The sequence below is a fragment of the Solanum dulcamara genome, chromosome 1 (genome assembly GCF_947179165.1).
Source record: "Solanum dulcamara chromosome 1, daSolDulc1.2, whole genome shotgun sequence".
Lineage (NCBI taxonomy): Eukaryota > Viridiplantae > Streptophyta > Magnoliopsida > Solanales > Solanaceae > Solanum > Solanum dulcamara.
Window position 1 is genome coordinate 11,081,300 of NC_077237.1, and position 21,745 is coordinate 11,103,044.

The window sequence follows — 21,745 nt, forward strand, 5'->3', positions numbered from 1 at the left end:
ATAGCACAAGGTGAGGACTCCACCTCTTAAGCTAGCACAAGGTGAGGATTGCTCGAGACCATATAAGAATACCACTAACCATCCACACTCACCGCACCATCATCACCTCTTGAACTGTCTTTTGGGGTTGAATTGACCTAAAGTCCATTGGGGTAATTGGAATGGGTTTATCCAATGTTGGATCACCATGTTATAATGTGCAAGCTCCAGATGTCAGTCTTGGGCATGTTAGAAGTTCCATATTGATTGTGGAAATGGGTTATTGGTCTTCTTATATGGTTTTGGGTGATTTCCCTCAAGAGCTAGCTTTTGGGGTTGATTGAGGCCCAAGGTCCATTTCTTAGCAATCACTACATGTTCCCTTGCTAAGTTGTTCCTGCTACAAATTTCTCCTTTTAGTTTTATTTTAGAAAGAGGAGAAGACCTTTTGTTGCTAACTCATAATTTTGTCTCACTTGATCTATGTACTACATGTTAGGCATCAAAGGAGTTTGGTGATGCACGTCTGAAAACCCACATACTAACAATTTTGAAGAGTTCACAATCAAGGAAGAAATTTAGCTCTTCTTCAAGTTCAGATACTGGGGAAAAGAAGAATGGGACATCATTTCCAGATGAAAATGTGTATGCACCGGCCGAACTATTTGGAATTATCGCTGAATGCGAGAGGCAAGCAAGGCCTGGAGAAGCTCTTCTCCTGCAAGCAAAGAATTTATGCTGGTCACTTTTGGCTGCAATTGCTTCTTGTTTTCCAGACGTCTCTCCGTTGTCTTGCCTGACAGTTTGGCTAGAAATAACTGCAGCAAGGTTGACATCATAACTTCTGTTTCTTTTCCATTAATTAATAAAATTCTACCTTCTTCCATATATGCTAACTACTTTCTGGAATTTTATTTTCCATGGACATCCTTTACAGGGAAACATCAGCCATCAAAGTTAATAATGCTGCTTCCCAGACTGCAAACAATGTCGCGGCTGCTGTGGAAGCCACAAATTCTCTACCTGCATCTGCCAAAGCACCTACAGTTCATTATAATCGCAAAAACCCAAAGCGTAGGCGGCTCATTGAGCCTGTGTCAGTGCATTCCTTAGTTTTCACAATCCCTGATGTACGGAAGGCAGATGGAAATGTGAGAATTGAAGACATGATTGCTGGAGAGGAATGTGAAAAGCAAGTTGATCAGGACGAGAAAGTTTCAAATGACTCTGGTGAAGTGACTGGTTCTTTGTCTAGAATGGTTGCCGTGCTTTGTGAACAACATTTATTCCTTCCTCTGCTCAGGGCTTTTGAAATGTTTCTTCCTTCATGCTCGCTCTTACCTTTTATCCGAGCTCTTCAGGTATGCTGAACCGTTGATGTCAAGCACACATTACCTCTTTTGAAATGAAGGGGCATTACTCCAGAATCTTATCACTGCTGAAAATTTTCTTAGCTTCAGACTGACTGGTGTTAAACGTTTCATTACTGTTCTTGCTGTCTTTCTTGTTGTTTGCCATATTGAAAGCACAATATTAGCAGTTGTAATGGTGCCAGTTGAGCATATAATAATTAGGTAAATAAAAGTGTGCTCTCTCTAACAACTTAAACTTTTAGATGAGATGGTCATTCACTTTAAAATGGTACCAAAGAAGGCAGAAGTCCTGGGTGGTCCAGCTACTACTCATGAATAGTAGTGCTTCCAGATGTATATGCAGGATCGTTTTCTCTATTAGGACAAAAAGATGTAAATCAATACTTATAAGCTACTGACTTACATATTCAGTGGTAAATGTTCTTTGGGGGTTGGAGTGACTTGTTATGTAATAATTATCAAGTCATGTTATACGTTTTCCTCACTTATGCACCTGTAACAATGGTGTCGTGTTGATGAAGTTATCCCTGATTGCTGCCTTCCCTTTGTTCCCATTGGTTCGTGCAATTTGGTGATATAACACTGCGAAGTGATATCCTTTCCTCCTCCATTTCTTTTTCCTTTACGACTTATATTGCTTCCTTGAAAGTGGATACCGTTATTGCTAATAGGAATGGACTTGGAAGGGAGAGAGAGAAATTTTGGGGGACTTGGCATGTGTAGTTCATCAGATAGCTGCTCATTTTTTTTTGTATGCAGCCTAAACTACAAGAAAGACTAACAACTACCAGAATTAGGACATACTAAACCCAAAGAACCTCTTCGTCTCCTTGGCCAGTAACTAGCAATGAGCAATACTCTTTTGATTCCTTAATTGCAACAAGACAAACCTTCTCTGACTGACCTGACAAGTTGTCAAGTCTTCTCATTTTTTTATTTTTTTCAATTTCGGCCTTTTTATGTTATGAGAAAGCTGCACGCTGGGTTGTCAAGCAAGGGATCAAGGATTTACTTCCTAGTTTTATATAAAGGATTCCCTTTACTTTTTAAAGTTATTATCTCTTGTAACTCCAGACTTGAAAAAAAAGAACAGAACTAAAATATTGGGACACAATCTTATTGGTGTCTGGCACACTTAAATAATGATTACTAAATCAGTACAGAATTGTTGTTGCTTCCTTGCGTGTGTAAATCTCATTGGTTTCTGGCAGACATCTAAATAAAAATAATACATCATCAGAACGAAATGATGCTTTTCCTTGTGTGTAATATCATGTATAGTGCTGTCCCTAGTGTGTAATATAATGTGTAACTAAGTCGTTTCGTTTTATAAGATACATGTCGTGAATATAATAACAGTTGTCTAATTCCATATATCCCAAATCTTGCTGTTTCATTTCCAGGCATTTTCTCAAATGCGCCTCTCTGAAGCATCAGCTCATCTGGGATCCTTTTCTGCTAGAATTAAGGAAGAACCTCATGTATACACACAAGCTGGAAACGAAGGGAAAATTGGAAGTTTATGGATAAGTTCTACTGCTGTGAAAGCTGCTAATGCGATGCTCTCAAGATGTCCTTCACCTTATGAAAAAAGATGCTTATTACACCTCCTCACTGCCACTGATTTCGGTGATGGAGGTTCTGCTGCAACATGTTATCAACGACTCTACTTCAAAGTAAATTTGGCAGAACCTTCTCTTCGCAAAAATGATGGCCTACATCTTGGAAACGAGCCACTAGATGATGCTTCACTTTTAACAGCTTTAGAGGAACATGGACACTGGGAACAGGCACGCAATTGGGCTAAGCATTTAGAGGCCAGTGGTGGGTCTTGGAAATCTGCAACACACCATGTTACTGAAACACAGGTATTCAGCTTACTATTTAGGACTCTCTTTCCTCTTGTCAGCTTTTAACTAAAGCATCATTCTTCTAGACCTGTTTCTTTATGTGAGATAGGATTTTCTTTGTGGCTGTGATTCCTTTTTTAAGATGGATTCAATTAACACTCGCAGTACAAAAGTAGCTAGGCATTTTTTTTTTGGAAATCTTTATTCTGTTTCTTTCCAGATCAACAATCTTTGTAGTATTGTTCACCATAAACAATCCTATTTACCTAATAACAATTTCTCTATTGTAATGCCTGCACAGTTAGTCCATGTTCGAAACGATCCCTTTGTGTCCTATTGCATAGGAACTTCGTCCTCCCTTCTCTAATCCCCTTTTTCACTTCTCTTTCCTTTTCCTTGTCTTCTGAAGGGGATATTTGGTGTGGGGAGGGGGAGGGGTGGTTGGGTTGGCTGCAACATAAGATATAAGTCACCTCACAGTTTGTGCTATCCATTAATGGACAGAGGAATTCATTTCAAGTGTTTCGCTATTGAGTCAGTGAAGACATAAAAGTTCTGTTATGCAATAGTCTTATATTGTGTCATTTATCAAAAAAAAATCTCTTTCATAGTATCAGAAGCAGATTCCTGTGGTACTAATTACTAAATTGATTCAAGATGAAAGGAGCTCTTTCAAGCAAAGAAAGGATATAGCAAATCCTATGCTTGCTTCTCTTGACCGGGGGCAGGAATATTGTAAAGCGTACTGATTTGATTTCTCGACTGACTGATGAAAGAAGAATTGTATGCATTCACATGGGTTTAGAAAAAATTAACCAATGATATGTGCTGTAACAAATATTCGGTGCTTCTAGTTGTGAGAAAAATAAAGGATGTGTCACATGACTATTCACAGGAATCTATCTTAGATTGCCATGGCATTTACAGAGAGTGGTGCATCTCCGTATTAGCCATTTCTTTGTTTATTTTTTTAATTTTTTTTTGAGAAGGTAACATTTGTGTATATTGTCAAGGACAGTACATAGGTTGTACTGAAAACCATAGCTACAACATGTCAAAAATAAAGAACTAAATCAGCAATCCTAAGAAGAGCCTAGGGTATTGACGATTGACTCAGTATCTTCTAAGTACATCTGTTTAAACCAAAAACAAAAAAGCTTAATGCAGTTTAACTTGATCTTCTGTAGATCACAATTTTTGTCCTCAAAACATCTAGAGTTCCTCTTATTCCAGATTGTCCACCAGATACAGGCTGGGACAATCCTCCATCTATCTCTGTCTGCAGCTCCTGCTGCTGCCTCCTCCCGACTATATAATAGTTGTGTGATTTTGTTGGGTATAACCCAAACAATACGCCTGAGGCTGACAAAAATCCTCCATATCTGAGATGTAATCCCGCACTGTAGAAATAGATAACTGACTGTCTCACCTTCTTCACCACAGAGGTAACATCTGGAACAGAGGGAGAATTTCCTTTTCTTAAGGTTTTCTTGAGTTAAAACAACTTCCCTTGCCAATAACCAAGTGAAACAGACAGCTTTGAAAGGTATCTTCACCTTCCAAATATGCTTCCATGGCCACTGTTGTGGCTGTTGATTTTGTTGTTTCAAAAATTTATAGGCAGAGCTAACCGTAAAGATACCTTTGCAGTCCATATTCCATCATAATCTTCTTTGTTAATTTTAAGCAACACAAGTCATGTTTTTTGAGCCATCAAAGATTTCCTGGACACGCTGAGGAAAAACATCCAACTCTTATGTTCCAAATTCTTAGTTGGCTTAGAAAGCCAAATGAGACTTTTGTTAAAGGTATTCATAATGACATTAACATATGGAAATACTTCCAAAAGAAAAAGATGACTTTATGAAAACTTAAAACAACTTGTATCAAATATATGTTGATCATACTTCAGTATGCTTTTATCAAAATCAAACTAAAGTTAATGTCTTTGGGGTCGAGATCAATGGGAAAAGGACATCTTGACTGTGAAGATCACATATTTCTTATATTAATTAACTATGATCAAGTGCCTAATGTTAAATGCAACATTTTCTGTACCACATTCAGACCTTGGAAGTTAAAAACTTAAATTTGCTACTGAACGACCACGTGAATACAATTGTAATACTAACTGCTGGATAGACCATTTAAAACAGGAAAAAAAGACTTGTAGAGCAATAATCAGTCAAATTCTTGGAGAAGTATTCTGGACCTGTGTGTGAGATCATACATATTCCAGAATTCTTACTTTCCGAATATCCTTCTGCCCTTGGTTCTTAATTTCCACGGCTTTCAGTGTTTGTCTTAAGATCTTTTAACTATGACTCATGACTGCAAATTATTTATCAATCTGTTCCTCTTACTCTCTCCTTCTCTCCCTGTGTTTTTGTTCATGCATGAAGGCTGAGTCCATGGTTGCAGAGTGGAAGGAGTTTCTTTGGGATGTTCCGGAAGAAAGGGCTGCTTTATGGGGTCACTGCCAGACTCTCTTTCTTAGATATTCCTTTCCACCATTGCAGGTATTTTAGTTACATTGTGAGACAGACGTGACATCAACCTACCCTGCTGTTTGTTTTATTTTCAAATTAAGTAAATTTTGTTCTCTATTTCTCTTGCTGTTAATTGAGAATGGTGTGTGTGTGTGTGTTTTGGGGGTGGGGTGGGTTTGTCTGGATGCTTTTTCACCTGATGATTGCTGTTGAGACTTATTTAGTTTCCTTATCCGGGTGCGGTGAACCTTAATCTGTAGGCGGGATTATTTTTCCTTAAGCATGCTGAGGCAGCGGAGAAAGATCTCCCAGCCAGAGAGCTTCATGAACTATTGTTGCTTTCTCTACAATGGTTGAGTGGGATGATTACTCAATGCAGTCCGTAAGTATTTTACTGAGCTCCCCTATTTTGACATATTCACTTGTAATACCTCTTGATATGACTCTTGGGTAAATGTATCAGAGTTTGTCCCCTGCATCTTTTGAGAGAAATTGAAACTAGAGCATGGCTATTGGCTGTTGAATCAGAGACTCAAGTGAAAAGCGAGGGAGAGCTTACCCTTTCTAGTCGTGAACCTGCAAGTGGCAAGGGGCCTAACATTATTGACCGAACTGCAAGCATTATTACTAAAATGGATAACCACATTAATTCAGTGAGAATCAAATCTGGTGAGAGGAATGATACAAGGGAAAGTAACCAATCACATCTCAAGACCACTCAGATGTCAGATTCTAGCTCAGGTACCATTTTGGGCAGTGCAAAAGTTAAAAGGAGATCCAAAGGCTTTGTATCATCAAGAAAGTCTTTAGCTGATCCAGTGGACAGAAGTAATGAGCCTGAAACTGGCTCCATTAATTTTAATGTGAAGGAGGATTCACAGGTACCTGATGAAAACCTTAAAATAGAAGCAACTTTCTCAAAGTGGGAGGAAAGAGTTGGACCTGCAGAGCTAGAACGGGCTGTCCTTTCACTTCTGGAATTTGGACAAATTGCGGCTTCCCGACAGCTTCAACATAAATTATCTCCAGGTTGCATACCATCTGAATTTAAACTTGTGGATGCTGCCCTAAAGCTTGCTGCAATTGCCACCCCAAACAACAAAGCATCGATATTGGTGCTCGATGGTGAACTTCGTTCTGTTATGCAGTCATACCATCTTTTCCCTAATCAACACGTGATTGATCCTCTCCAGGTAGTCATTTGGTTTTATCTCCTCTTTTTCTATTGTTCCAGGCCTCTTAGGTTGACAAATATATATTTGACTGTCCTTCATATCCCTCTTTTCCCAATCATTTCTGCATTGACCATTTGGACTACTATACAGCACTTTGACATGTATTTTCCTGGTTTAGCTTTCCAGCCAATTGCTCTGAGGCTCTAGAGCTGGAAGTGCATTTATTTTAACACAAAAACTGGAATGCTCAGTAATGGGAGCATAAGAAAGTGGGTGGAAGGAGAAAAGGGGGAAAAGGAGGATATAGGAAGATCATATGGTCATCTCAGCTTTACTCTTTTTACAATAAAGGGTGTCTGGATAAAGCTTATAAGCTAGTCAAACTGGCCTATAAACACCTTTTGGTTTATCTATGTGTATGGGAACATTCAAAGTGTATACAAGTCAAAATCATCCAAAACCCATAAGTTGGTCACCCTGACTTATGGATTTTCAGCTTATAAGCACTTTTAGTTTGACCAAGATTTTTACTATTTTATCCTTAATATTTTTTTTGTAGTTATCAAAATACTGTTTCCTAAACAAAACCTGTAACATCCTCTCTGTTTCATATCCCTCATTCGTCCTTTTTCTCGCAAAGATACTTTTAAATTTATAATGTTTTGTAAAAATATTAAGGATATTTTGGTCATTTTACCAAAAGAAGAGCTTACCAACACTTCTTTACCAAACACGTCAAGTGTTTATTATTAGTTTCAACACTGTAATCCAAATGCTTAACTGCTTATTTTTAAAAATAATTTCAGCACTTAAGTACTTGTCAACACGTAATCTTTGGTTTGACATTCTTTCAACTAGTGCTCCACCAACATAAAAATGGGCTAGAATTGGGTTATGTTGTTATTCATGATCAGACTTCTACTTTGACACTTTGATTTAGCTTTCATCATTTGAAATTTCTGTTGTCCTTGATTCTTTGCAAGGCGAGAAAGAAAAGAAAATTAATATCTAGATTCACTTCAGGTACTGGAAAGTTTTGCATTACTCTTAACTGAAGGTAGGGGACGTGGCCTTTGCAGGCGAATAATATCAGTTGTGAAGGCAGCAAATGTGTTGGGTCTTGCATTTTCAGAAGCATTTGAAAAGCCTCCTAATGAACTCTTACAATTGCTTTCTCTAAAAGCACAAGATTCTTTTGAAGAAGCAAAGCTCTTAGTTCAATCACATTGTATGTCTGCAGCTAGTATTGCTCAAATTCTTGCTGAATCATTTTTGAAGGTACATTTTATTTTGTAGTTGATTCCTCCTGGAGCATGTGGACAGACTCAAAATTAAAATGCCTGAGTATTATGGCGGCATCAAATTTGAGCGTTAGTAGAAATTTGCGAAGTTACATTAGGGCATGTCCAGTAACGAAGCTATTGTCTATATAAAAAGTATGCAGTTCAGGTTGTCTATTATGTTATCCGTATTTACAAATGTTATTTCATCACAGGGTTTGCTAGCAGCACATCGTGGAGGTTACATGGAATCTCAAAAAGAGGAGGGACCTGCTCCTTTATTGTGGAGATTTTCTGATTTCTTAAAGTGGGCTGGGCTTTGCCCCTCTGAACCAGAAGTTGGCCATGCTTTACTGCGTTTAGTTGCCACTTGTCAAGGAATACCACATGCCTGTGAAGTAAGTGTATCCTCGTTTAGATGAACTCCCATTTGTCAGCATCATGAAAGCCCTGTTCTGTAAACTATGGACTTACTAAGTTAGTGTTTGCATGTTCAACATAAAGTTGGTAATGTGGGAGCTATTTGCTCTTGGTTTTTTAGTATTACAGCCTAATTGAAGTCACATCCTCTCTTTGCAAAAATTGTGCTTTAGGTTGAGCTTCTTATTTTGTCGCACCACTTCTACAAGTCCTCAGCATGTCTCGATGGAGTTGATGTTCTTGTAGATCTTGCATTCAAAAAGGTGGAGGCTTATGTATCTGAGGGTGATTTTTCATGTTTAGCTCGCTTGATAACCGGAGTGGGGAACTTCCATGCACTTAATTTTATTCTTGGTATCCTTATTGAAAATGGTCAGCTCGATCTTCTTCTTCAGAAGTTTTCAGCTGCTGTCGATGCCAACGATGCTGACGAGGAAGTAAGAGGATTCAGATTGGCTGTTCTCACATTACTCAAGCAATTTAATCCCAATGATCTCGATGCATTTGCCTTGGTTTGTACTTGTGCAATTTCATGTTAATAGATGTTTTATCCTCACCCTTAAAACATTTTGATTTCTCTCCCAAAAAATGTTATTTCCTCAAAGCTGAAAAAATGCACCTTTTAGAGAGTATAACGTGCACCTCTTTATTTCCCCTTAGGTTTATAGCCATTTTGATATGAAGCATGAGGCTGCTTCTCTTTTGGAGTCACGAGCACAGCAATCATGTAAGGAGTGGTCCCTCCGTTCTGACAAGGATCAAACTGATGAGCTCTTGGCTTCCATGCGATACTTCATTGAAGCTGCTGAAGTTTACTCTTCAATTGATGCTGGGAACAAAACACGCCAAAGTTGTGCACAGGCATTACTTCTCTACCTTCAGATTCGGATGCCAGACTTACACTTTATCTTTCTGTCTGAAACTAATGCACGGAGGGCATTGGTCGAACAATCCCGCTTCCAAGAAGCACTAATTGTTGCTGAAGCTTATGGCCTTAACCAGCCAGGTGAATGGGCTCTAGTACTTTGGAATCAAATGCTAAGACCAGAGCTTGTCGAACAGTTTGTGGCTGAATTTGTTGCTGTGCTACCCCTTCAACCCTCAATGCTTCTTGAACTTGCCAGATTTTACAGGGCTGAAGTGGCTGCAAGAGGGGATCAGTCACAATTTTCTGTGTGGCTGACTGGGGGAGGGCTCCCGGCTGAATGGGCAAAATATCTCGGGAGATCATTCAGATGTTTGTTGAGAAGGACTAGGGACTTGAGGTTGCGATACCAACTGGCTACCATCGCAACAGGATTTACCGATGTGATTGACGCGTGCAATAAAGCATTCGATAAAATCCCTGACAGTGCTGGGCCTCTTGTCCTGAGAAAAGGTCATGGAGGAGGTTACCTTCCACTGATGTAATAAGAGACTCAACATGAGACCTCTTACAGTCGGTGGCGCCAGATACAATTGTATATCATATTCAGTTTCGAATTTTTGTCCGCCAAATTTAGCTTTTATTTAGGAAGCAGCCTGAATTCTTGAAGACACAACGGATGATTACGTCTGATGAGTTGATGATCTGCAAATTTTGGCATCGTTTTATTTGTTCATTTGCCCAACTTTCTTTCCAACTGAACTGAGGCCGGGTAAAACTGAGTGCAGTTTTGTTGTTTAAAAGGAATGTACATAAGAGGACATGTACAATGTTGTACAAAATTCTTTTGTTGATAAGTAATTTAAGTGGTTGGGAGTTCTTTATTTTGTGCTCCATTTTTTTTGAGTTGCCTAAGGTCATCCAATTTATCTTCTCATCTTAACAAAGAAATCTTGCCAAAATCTTAGTAGCTAGTTGTCTTTTTTTCATAATGTGGCCATTTAGGGGTCGTTTGATAGAGTGGATCTAGAAGAAATGATGCATGTATTAGCTTTGTGTATTAAAATATAAGTAATGCAAGGTTTTAAATATTAAGTTGAAGTTATAAACCTTACTCGTGTTTTGTTAAAAGGTAAATATGTAATTAGTCTCCTTAGATTTATATTTCGTAGCTAAGCAAGACGTGATTCAACTGAAGTAGCTAATTCACTCCATTTGACAATATTTCTGGACTAAATCGAAAAGTACTAAGCCAACGCCGGATGTTTAAGAAATTAAGAAAGATTAGGTTGGGACTTAAGTATAACTCAAAAATCTTTAAAATGATCCACAATAGACTTGACCATTTAGCTACTTTAACGATAAAGTATCACTCCCTCAGATTTGAGTACAACTTCCGCAAGCACTTTAATACTAGATCATATAAGTTTCCCTAGTCAAGATTTTCCTTGTCGACAAGAAGAGCCAAAAGCTCTTGATGTAGGGGTTCAACGTAGTTTGTTCATCTCAGTTTGTGTCCTAACGTGTACGCATCGTTAAAGAATCATATTGTTTGTAAATATAAATTAAATTCTTTCCGATGCTTTCGGACTGATCATCTTGCTACAAATTTAGGGATGAATCTAATAGAAATTTCAGTGTCTATTCACTTAGAAGATTATTCTTTCTTCTTCAGTGAAAGAGGACAAAAGAGGTGTGTGGAAGAAAGAATTCTAACCATTCTATTATTCACACAAATCCTTCAATGATTTATCGGCTGTCTTGCTTGAGGAATAGTTTCACAAAAATAACGGGGATAACATCCGATCTTGCTTCTAGATCGAGTATAGCAAAGAGACATTCACGGGACATTGCAACTAAAAAAGTAGTTTAGGAACAGATCTCCCTCAATCAGCAAAAATTAAAAGAAAAATAGTAGGAGCAGCCAGTATTGTGCTAAATAGAAAACAGAACAGATTCTGACCCAAATAAGAGAAGAATAATTGACTTGTTTTATTGATATGCATGAGAATAAACACACTGTGACTTGAAGAAATAAATGAACTCTTCCATCATCCAAAATTCCCTTGGTCAGAGACTTTCTAACAGGAGAAAGCAAAAGCTGCAATATGAAACTTTATCACCAGAGATGCTACTTCTCTTTTTCTATTTGTACATTAATCCAAGGATAGCTTCTCTCTTTACCTCTATGGATACTTACTTTCTAGCTTAGTCAGACTTTCTGCAAATGGCGGCAATACTGAATAGTAACTAAATTCAATTTAACCATACCATGCAGCTAGGGCAAGAAAAGCATAGAAACTAATCCTTCTTTGAGGTTGCATTATCAGGACGATTTTGTGCAAGGTATCGCTTTGTTCTCTCAAGAACACCAAAGAATATTGATCCTCCAATGCCTATCCAAAGCACTCTTGGCCCAATGCCCTATAATGAAATTTTATTCCAAACAAACAGAGGTAAACAAGTATGTATCAGACATACAAGTTTCAGATACAAATGGTACACGAACATATTTATCGCAGGTCAGAAAAAGAAACAAAGAAAGAAATTCAGTATCCTTGGGAGAAACGTGGAAATATTCCTTGTCATCCTTAGCATCTTCTATATGATGCAATATTTAAGATGAAGCATCTATGCTAGGAGAAAATGGACGAAGTACATGATATTTACTTATGTGCAGGGACGATGAGGAAAAATGTGTGGTATCAGCTTATGACTATATCAAGGTCCCATCAAAATAGGGCCTGGTTATGCAACCTGGAGCTGTCAAACAATTAGTGATTAGGGAAGTAAAGGACCAGAAATCAGTGTAAATGAGAAGTTATATTGTTTCTGGTGCATGGCGCTCTTTTAATTTTTTGCACCCCTTGTAATCCCAGGAAACCAAAATGGTGTTAAGGTGAGATGGGGATGCTAAGTTCTTTCATCGTCCATTTGATTTTCCATAAAAGAGACAAATAGACAAAACAAGAAAAGAAGCAGTCTCCAGGATAAAAGAACTCGGGTGTGGGTCCTAGTACTGCAGTCTAAAAGGAATTGTGGGATCCCTCTACCTTTAAAAGTGCTGGAGGCCCTTCTTCTGCAACAATAGTCTTTACACAATCAACAATGCCTTTGTATTGATTGGCCGAACCCTGCAGGGGAACAAGACTAGAATTTATTACCTAAATTAGATGAAAAGTAGCCTTGCAATTTATGGAAGTGTCATTCTGTAATAGCCATGCATGCATTGGATGAAGAGACTAGGAGACACAGAAAGTTTGAGTACCACATGAAGCAAGCAAGTACCTGAGTCATTAATCTTGTCTTAATGACATCAAGAGGAGTAGTTATAGCTCCAGTTAGAGCACCTGAAATAAGTAATGGTAGCCATTGATAGATTTAGAGCAGGGGTTCATTATATACATGAAGACGCAGGAAAATCATATATTTACTGCTGCAACTTGACAAGTTATAAATCTAGGCAGGTTAAACAAACAGAATTTCAGTAATTTGCATTTCCTACACAGCAATTACGTAGTCATATAATCATGCCAATTGTCACTCAACGTTGCATATTCAATCACTGAAATGGCGATTCACAGTCTTGTCTTCATAACTTAAAGAACACTTTGATGCATAATTTTTAACAGGTAGCATTTGGGTCCCAAATTTCCCCGTAGCAATTTTTTTTTTTATCAGTAATGAATAAATTTCATTGATGTGTTCCAGCACAGTGCTGGTAGGGCAATTTATAACTGACAGCTCTTTGAGGAGATTCCAGATTGGCCCAAAGGATTTCCAAATTGATGGATCACTCTACAACTCTTCAAGAGTATGATTAAAGAACCCTGCAATTCAGTTTTCTAGTTCTTAAAATCCATAGGTTCTGAATCTATAGATACTCAAACAAGAATAAATGGCAAATGTTTGTTATTGTTCTTGAAGTTGGGCCATGCTTTATCAGTTCCCACACCAATTTATTAATCCAAAGGAGGAAGTCAAAGTCTTAGAGGTCATTCTGTGGTTAAAATCAGTAATGGGCAATCAGTTGATTCAAACAAAAAATGTGAACACCATATCAATTGTGCAATGTACAACTTATCTCTACTTAAGCCTACATTTCTTGATACTTCAAGCTTAGATGAAAGAGCAAGTGACACCCTCTAGACAGCAGCTGAATCTTCAACTTAAATATTTATTATAAATAAAAAACAGTATGCCATATCAAGGACTACCAATGGATGGACATGTAATAGGGGTATGAAGGAGGTTTACCAGCAAAAGCACCGATAACTGCATTCTCTGGATCATTCAATTCCCTTTTTGCCTGGTAAGAGGCACATAAGGCAGCTTTGATATCTTAGTATTTCAAGAGACTAATGTCATACCTTTTTCAATCAAACAGTAAAGCATCTGATCATCTCCATCCATGATGGAAGTGGAAAAGCACATAAGCAAATTTAACGCTCCTCATGTTTGTTCGTTCAAACACTATTCCATGAATTTTTGATGCTACTGAAGTGAGAAGTCAAGCATGCAAGGAGGATAGACAAGAAGAAACAAGCTAAGAGAATTTCTACTCAAGTATGACTATATCAGTTTATCCAAAACCTTTTCTTATTTTCTTTAGCTATACATCAAAATTTAGACTGCATGTGCATGAAGCTCTCTCACACATAAATATCCAGCAGAGAAATGGTAAGTTTCATATAATATTAGTGAAAAGTTGCTCTCAACATCTTGGAAAGCAGGATCTTACTGCCAGCTTATAACCTATCCGCAGCTGCTCATAGATACAGAACTGGATCGCGTCAAATGGCAAATCTCGAAGTAGAAATGACCCATATCCCTACAAAATCCCCATATTAGAATAAAATAAGCCAATGTTATATAAATCACGTGAAAGTTGCACCCAGCTATCATTTGCAGAAAACTGAACCAGTAATACCCGAAAAACTGTAAAGACATTGTGAGCACAATTGACAAATGGTGCTGGAATTGTGTCCAAGATATGTGACATTAAAGAACTAGCATACCGCATAAAGACCTTTAAAACCTTCTTTTGAAACAATTAAGCGAACAGCATCAGGAGCCGAAGCAAATTGCCTAGTTTGCATCCGCTGCTTAATGACCTGTAGTGTCAAGAAACCAAATGCAGTCAATAGGTTTACAAAGGGAGTATCCTAAACAGGCAAAATCAAGAATGATAAGAAAAGGAGAATCATGATATTCAGGAAACTGAAAATCTCAAAATATTCATTCACCTCAGTTGGAACACGAATGAAGGAAGCAGCAATGCCTCCTAAAGCACCAGCAGTCTGCATGACATTTGGCATTTCTTATTAAGAAGCAGAAATCACATTTGATAGAGTAATATGCAGCATGCTTCAGAATTCAGAAGCCAGATACTGAGATACAAAAGCAACTTTCATTTGTGAACATTTATATTTGAAATACCACAAGAATGTGTAGGCATAACTTGAAGAATAGTGACCTGAGAAAATCAACTTCGCAAAGATTCCAGATAGAGTTAAATGCATGTGTAATTTTCAGGAATAAATTATAATTTATGAGGTGATACGAAATCATGTTATCAGTAACCAGGATTTAGACTGCAAGATTTACGTCATGTCTCTTTGCTTATTTCATTGCATATACGTTTCCACTAGCTAAATACCTGAGTTTCATAATGTATCATATCGTCTAGTACACCGACATTTTTGTTCCTTCTAGTCCTCAAATGCTTCTCCACGTGGTACCTTTTTTCTTTTTTTTCGTGGGAAATAATGACTATGGAAACAGTATATGCCATCAAACACCCACTAGAAGTCCTAAAAATGATTTTTAGTCACATAAGTTCTATTAATGAATTGGTGTATGTCATATAACAAACTAGAAAACAAGACCAACTTGATAAGAAATAAAAAAGCTAGAAAACAAGATCAAATGCAATCATGACATTGGGAGGAGAAATTCTCACAAGATGGGCCACAGCACTAAGATTTTCAGGAAACATCTTCAATAGCTTCTGCTTTGCCGGTTCATATACACCAACAAAAATAGCAGAAGCCCTGCACGAGAGAACAGGATTAATAGAAATTGCTATTAAATACCCTTAGGTAAGAAACCGTTCAATAAAATAGGACTGTTCACCTCAGGAAATAAAAGCTAGTTATGGTTGCAAAAGAGAATTTCAATTGCATTGGTTGACAAAAGTGCAGGTGTCATGGAAACTGACATACATAGTTCTATACTATTAAATAGTACTTTGTTACTACAACTTACGGTAGGACTCCAGCAAGATTTCCAGCAAGCCCGGAATACAATCCTTTCAACACTATTTGTCCTCCACCACGAGCTACCTGCACAGGGAAGCAATGAACTGATGACTCGAATACTCAGGGGGAAACAACAGACTGAAAATAATGTAATTAAAATGAAAAGAGGCCTGGCACTCTGCATTCAACTATTTTAATGGCAGTAAACCTGAATATAAACTGCTCAGCTGTACGCAAATGGTATGTCAACTGGACTACGCAATAGAATATTAGAATGTCGTTATGAATACTTCAAAAGTTCTACTCTGTCTAAATTATCTATCTACCCCCTTCTCTCTTTGTCCAGCCTGTCAACATAAGGAGCTAAATAGTCTCGAGAATCCTTAAAGCCTGTTGTGAATTGTGAATCTACTAAAAATACCAATTCTAGCATTGGAGTGTCGCACATATAATTGATATAGACATTGGTTATAACCAATTAACTTGCCTGCAGCCTTGTCTTTATTGTATCAATGGGATATAAAGCTGTTTCAACAACAACACCGGCGGTCCCTCCTGCTATCACACCCTCTGCACAAATTAACCCTGATTAGAAAAGCCAAACCTCGAAACAAAAGATTCTTGTCCTATGATAGTTTTGATTACTGAAATCTCTTCTTTTTAGCAGTTGGGAACTCTATGTTATTAATTTCAGTAGCCCATCCCCCAGGGAGAGTATAACTAGTATGAAATAATTATGATGAATCATATACCTTCTTTTTTTTATGACCGAGAAATATAACCCTTAGGAGCAACCACACTCTTCAAAACTAGGGGATAATAGGCCCACCCCTCTACTCTTCTCCACTAAAATACCAACTTTAGTTTGCATGGCACGGGGCTTGAATCTGTGACCTAAGTCAAGTCCCTAAACCTTTGCCACTTGAACCAAGTCCTAGGGGCATGATGCATCATATTCGTATCCACCTTTGTATGATGTAGTCTGTCCCACTACTAACTTGTTACTGAGACTGATACTAAACAACCTTGTCAAAAAGAAATTATGATGCCATCAAAAGCTTTTGAGCACGAAGCTGCTTCAGAGAAAAAACCTTTCTACCATTTGACAGGTTTATCACTTGAATTTTCAGCTGACAGTCGAGAACATTTTTTACTAGTGACTAAATAATGTTTTCTAAGATTAGGTAAATAAATCCTATTAATGATGGAAGAATCCCCGGTATACCAGCAGTATAGCAAAAAGTAGTCAAAATGACTTTTTGATAAAACAATTTACTATTCAAATTTCTGTGCGGTGTGGCTGTTCAATTCCTACCTACAAATGTTGAAATGCTTTTGTGAATGAATCAAAATAACAAATGAAAGGGGAGGCTGGGAAACCAGATCGATGTACAGACTTCCTATCTGTCAACTGTAGAGTGAAAGAAATGGTCTTTCTATTTGTCGTTCTTCATTCCTTCTTTTCCCTCTTTTTGGGAGGATCTGTTTTGTTAATAGTGGAAGTTGGTTGTGGGGAAGCTGGGGGTAGCAGTTAAATAAAAGAAAAATAAAGAGCGCGGCTTAGGATATATGACAACTTGACAAGAATGCTCAAATATCATCATTTAATCACTATTATTTCAGCAAACATACCAAATAGTATCCGTAGGAAATCAAATGGTTTCTCTTCTCCATTGTTGATTGATGCGAAGAACTTTTTTGGTACCATCTGAAGGTTATCCATTTTTCTACCAGATGCATCTGCAAAATCAAACCACATCCTCAAGAAAGAACAGGAAACTACAAGATGAAGAATCAATATGAATCTACATCCTAATACGAGGTAATGCATGGTGATTCTTTCATCCCTGTTTCTTATAACAATCGTAATACCACACTTCATTGAGAAACCTTGATCTTCTTCTTAAGTATAATTTGCCAAGGAGACAAGAACATTTAATAAAGAAAATGGTGACACATGAAACCATCACTGCTACCTCTATATATCATGCTTGTTATGTGCACATTGGTCTTCAAGACATCAGCTCAAGAGTAGTTAGTTAATCTCATTCAACAATTAAAGTTGAATGTATTCAGAATTGATGAAAAGAAACTTTTATTTTTCTAGAAGGAGCACCATTCAATCTATTGAGCCTTAATGCTTGAGCCATAAAGCTAGACCTATCATTACACTAAATGGTTTTTTGGTTAAAAGCATCACATAGTATAGTGATAGTGCCCGGTCCGCAGCTACGGAGTCCGCCTTCCCTTGAAAACACCTCCCAGAGGGGAGGTTTATAGTACAAATGTACTCTAAGGAATATTATTAGTAAGACAGACGTATAAAGTGCATATTTTGCTTGATTAATTGTATTTCCTGAAGTAAAAAGTTTTCCTTGATGTAACTAATAGAAATATTTCATTACTATCACTAGTAAGTTTTGTCTGCTCAAAACCAACATGTAGCAGTACATATTAGCAATCAGATATATCATTCAAAGTACGTGCACTTAACTTAACAACATTACGACAACATTGTCGGATTAAAATATCAACAGTTTTTCAACTTCAATTCATATAAGTAAGAAAAACGCTGACTCCAATAAATATGAAATCTAGTAACTGAGAGTGTTTAGTGACCTAATTTGAATCTTGAGACCTCAATGTTCAACAACAAGAATCCCTCAGAAATATAATTACCTTATTCATCATTCTTAGCCACAAAAAGGAATGATTAGAAGTTAATATTCCATCAAAACATCTGCAATTCCATTCTATCCATACAACCCAAAAAACGCTTGTTGGTATTCTAGTACTACATGTTTGTTTCTCCCAATTCATTTATCTTAATATCTTGTTGTTGTTACTGTTTGTTATTACTGCTTCGTTTTCATCTCTTCGTGAGCCGGTCGGCCTACCCTTACAAGGTAGGAGTAAGGTCAACGTACACTCTACCCTCTTCATACCCACTTGTGGGATTATACTGGGTATGTTGTCATTCTTAGCCACAAAAGGGGACCAGTGGAACCCTAACTTAATACCAATGCATCCTTTAGTTTCAATCAACACTTAAGCTAACATTAATCCCGGAATTCATTATCCAAACCCCCCACCCACCCCCCTCAAAAATAAAATCTGAAATTAGCATTTCCATATTGTAAAATTCAGTTTAAGAACCAAACTTTTCCCATTCCACTAGTCCAAACTTCAAACAACTAGGCTCTTCCATAACACTACACTCAAATCATTACTTCCATATATAACAACCCAAAGAAAAATAAGAAAAAAAAAATTAAAGATAGTTGATAGCTTAGAAATTAGCAAAACTTTACAATGTTTAGCAAAACAGGATACTTGTAAAATTACCTGTAGCAGAAGAGGAGGCCGCAAAAGAATTCTTTGTATCCAAAGCTAATGCAAAAGGCCCCATTTTGAACCTTAAAATTCTCTTTCCTTCACCCAATACAAAAATACAACAGAAATTTGGTACCTTTAATCATATCATTTTCAAACAATTTTGAAACAAAAAATACGAAAACTTCAATAGCTAAACAAACAGATACTCGAAAATTTTAGTTGGGTTGTGGGAAATTACCAGTTTTTGGGAAGCTGGAGCCTCTTCTGTTCAGAAGAGAGAGTTTAGCTTCTGATTCTTGAAAAGCTATTGCTGTTGCTATCTACATATTATAGATGAGCAACGTACAAGTCTTTCAGCGGGTGGTACAACACCCCCTTTAATTTAGTATACATTTATTAATTCAAAGTACACCTAAACTATTTTAGGTCCAATCCAAACTTTCAGGAGTCGTTTGGTCTTAGATATATAAAAAAAAAATCTCAAAATAAAATATATGATTATTTTAGCTTGTGTTTGGTTGGAGTTATTGACTAGTCATGGGATTATTTATTTCATCAACTATACCTTAAGGGTCGTGTCACGACCCCAATCCGTTGTGACTGGCAGCCACACTAACTCTTCGATGGGAGAACCATTCTAAACAGCCCAACAACATTAATCGCAAAGAAATCCTAAACTTAAGGATGCAAAACAGGTGTAAAACAAAAATAAATGTTGAGTTCCCATAAACTCAGAAAACAACTAGTTATCAACCCAAAATATGCGTAAGTAAATACATTCTAGGACTGAAAATCGTCCGTATCAAAACTCTAAACTAAACAAGTCTAAAACAAGGGGATACAACCCAAAAGAAGAAGAAACGTAGTCATGAACTAAACCACTGTTTAAATCTAAGTCTTGAAAAAAGGACTAGAAAATAAGAGAGTCCACGGCAGCTTAAAAGAAATAGCTCACCGTTGAACTCAAACAATAGTCACTCCTCTAAATGAGATCTCTCCGCAACCGGCTGAATATGCTCTGTACTCAATAAAAGGCATAGCAAGAGTAGTATTAGTACACAAAAACAACAGTGTACTGGTAGGATCACGCAGTTAGCCGGTAAGCTGATTATAGACAAGTAAACTCAACACAATAAGCACATACATATAGAATAAGTCAACCAATCTCATGTTCAATCTTATTCAACAAGATCACAACTCAATATCTTCAACATGCTATAACTTCACACAAGGTCCTCGCAAGGGACCTACAAACAATCAACTTTATGTCGGAAAGTGATACCCGATCCAAATATGTGTCGGAATGTGATATCTGATCCAACTATATGTCGGAACGTGACACCCGATCCATTTTATGTATCGAAATGTAACACCCGATCCAAATATATCAAAATTACAAATACATTCAGTATTTATAGCATTATATCACCAAGAACAGGTTAATCACAAAAACAGGCCAGCAAGTGATCATTTCACACATAATCTAACATGTCTCCATATTTATATACACATATGAATATCATGAAGCAATTTAACAAGTATATGAAGTACATACGGGAAACAAGACCATCTTCAACAAACTTACAATGCAAGAGTTTTCCCTTTCCGGATTCGTTCCTCTCGTTCTTGGTCTAAAAAATAGTAAATACATATAAATGATCAACACAATAGCCTAACTACAACAACAAAAACAACAACAACAATAACCCAGTGATATCCCATAGTGTGGGGTCTGGGGAGGGTAAAGTGTACGCAGACCTTACTCCTACCAAGGTAGGACGGCTGTTTCCGAGAGACCCTCGGCTCAAAAGAAGCATAAAAAGAGTTCAGCTACGGCTAAGAAGTTCAAAATGATATAGGAAAGCAAATAACGAATAACGCAAATAACGAAAGCAATAGAGATAAAATAAAGTAATCAAAGTACAAAAAGTAATAGAAAGATAATAACAAAAGTCAGAGCCCAAGAAATTATAGTGGGTTAATGTGTCTACTAATACGGAAGAATAACGAGACTATGTACTAGCCTTCTACCTTAATATGAGTCCTCCACACCCTCTTATCTAAGGTCATGTCCTCAGTAAGTTGTAACTGTGTCATGTCCTGTCTAATCACCTCTCCCCAATATTTCTTCGGCCTACCCCTACCTCTTCTGAAACCATCCATGACCAACCTCTCACACCTCCACACTGGGGCTTCTGTGTCTCTCCTCTTCACATGCCCAAACCATCTCAGTCATATTTTCCGCATCTTGTCTTCCACTGAGGTCACTCCTACCTTGTCCTGAATAGCCTCATTTCTAATCCTGCCGCTCCTGGTATGCTCACACATCCATCTCAACATTCTCATCTCGGCTACTTTCATCTTTTGAACGTGGGAGACCTTAATTGGCCAACACTGCCCCATATAACATAGCCGATCTAACCACCACTTTGTAGAACTTGCCCTTAAGTTGTGGTGGCACCTTCTTGTCATGTAGCATACCAAAAGCGAGCCTCCATTTCATCCACCCTGCCCCAATACGATGTATGACATCATCGTCAATCTCTCCGCTGCCTTGCATGACAGACCCAAGGTACTTGAAACTACTTTTCTTTTGGATGACCTGGTCACCAAGCCTAACTTCCGTGCCAACCTCCTGAGGTGTCTCACTGAACTTGCACTCTAAGTACTATGTCTTGGTCCTACTCAGCTTAAGCCCTTTAGACTCCAAGGTCTGTC

The 21,745-nt window shown here is 37.6% G+C and overlaps 2 protein-coding genes across 4 annotated transcripts in view; one reads left to right on the plus strand and one right to left on the minus strand.

The window, feature by feature from the left end:
• The window catches only part of LOC129901727 (uncharacterized), a 49,502-nt gene extending 39,187 nt beyond the window's left edge, over positions 1–10,315 (plus strand). Inside the window, exons 17-26 of one of the 2 annotated variants that reach the window (XM_055976985.1) lie at positions 479–807; positions 917–1,340; positions 2,756–3,220; positions 5,605–5,721; positions 5,952–6,073; positions 6,155–6,884; positions 7,890–8,144; positions 8,362–8,544; positions 8,740–9,078; positions 9,227–10,315. In XM_055976985.1, the coding sequence (XP_055832960.1) occupies positions 479–807; positions 917–1,340; positions 2,756–3,220; positions 5,605–5,721; positions 5,952–6,073; positions 6,155–6,884; positions 7,890–8,144; positions 8,362–8,544; positions 8,740–9,078; positions 9,227–9,976 (3,714 nt within the window). In that variant the 3' untranslated portion in view covers positions 9,977–10,315. Of the gene's footprint in view, positions 1–478; positions 808–916; positions 1,341–2,755; positions 3,221–5,604; positions 5,722–5,951; positions 6,074–6,154; positions 6,885–7,889; positions 8,145–8,361; positions 8,545–8,739; positions 9,079–9,226 lie in introns of those variants that run through there. The other variant, XM_055976992.1, reaches the window with a different exon arrangement.
• Positions 10,316–11,399: 1,084 nt separating this feature from the next.
• Positions 11,400–19,361, minus strand: LOC129901740 (S-adenosylmethionine carrier 1, chloroplastic/mitochondrial). Of its 2 annotated transcripts, none has more exons than XM_055977000.1 (13): positions 19,266–19,361; positions 19,037–19,123; positions 17,324–17,431; positions 16,179–16,261; positions 15,699–15,775; positions 15,394–15,484; positions 14,678–14,731; positions 14,450–14,545; positions 14,173–14,262; positions 13,689–13,740; positions 12,720–12,781; positions 12,485–12,565; positions 11,400–11,855 (listed from the first exon to the last, which is right to left on the minus strand). In XM_055977000.1, the coding sequence occupies exons 2-13, from the start codon at positions 19,098–19,100 to the stop codon at positions 11,733–11,735; spliced, it is 981 nt and encodes a 326-aa protein (XP_055832975.1). In that variant the 5' UTR covers positions 19,101–19,123; positions 19,266–19,361; the 3' UTR covers positions 11,400–11,732. The 2 variants fall into 2 exon arrangements, with proteins under 2 accessions (XP_055832975.1, XP_055832982.1); XM_055977007.1 differs by having other exon boundaries at positions 15,699–15,771; positions 16,175–16,261.
• Positions 19,362–21,745: the final 2,384 nt, after the last annotated feature.

Coding starts and splice junctions, on each gene's coding strand:
- LOC129901740 (XM_055977000.1), bottom strand. CDS start 19,100: ATGGGGCCTTTTGCATTAGCTTTGGATACAAAGAATTCTTTTGCGGCC. Junction 17,432..19,036: donor GGCCTCCTCTTCTGCTACAG/GTAATTTTACAA, acceptor TTGATTTTGCAG/ATGCATCTGGTAGAAAAATG. Junction 12,782..13,688: donor AGTTATCGGTGCTTTTGCTG/GTAAACCTCCTT, acceptor TACTTATTTCAG/GTGCTCTAACTGGAGCTATA.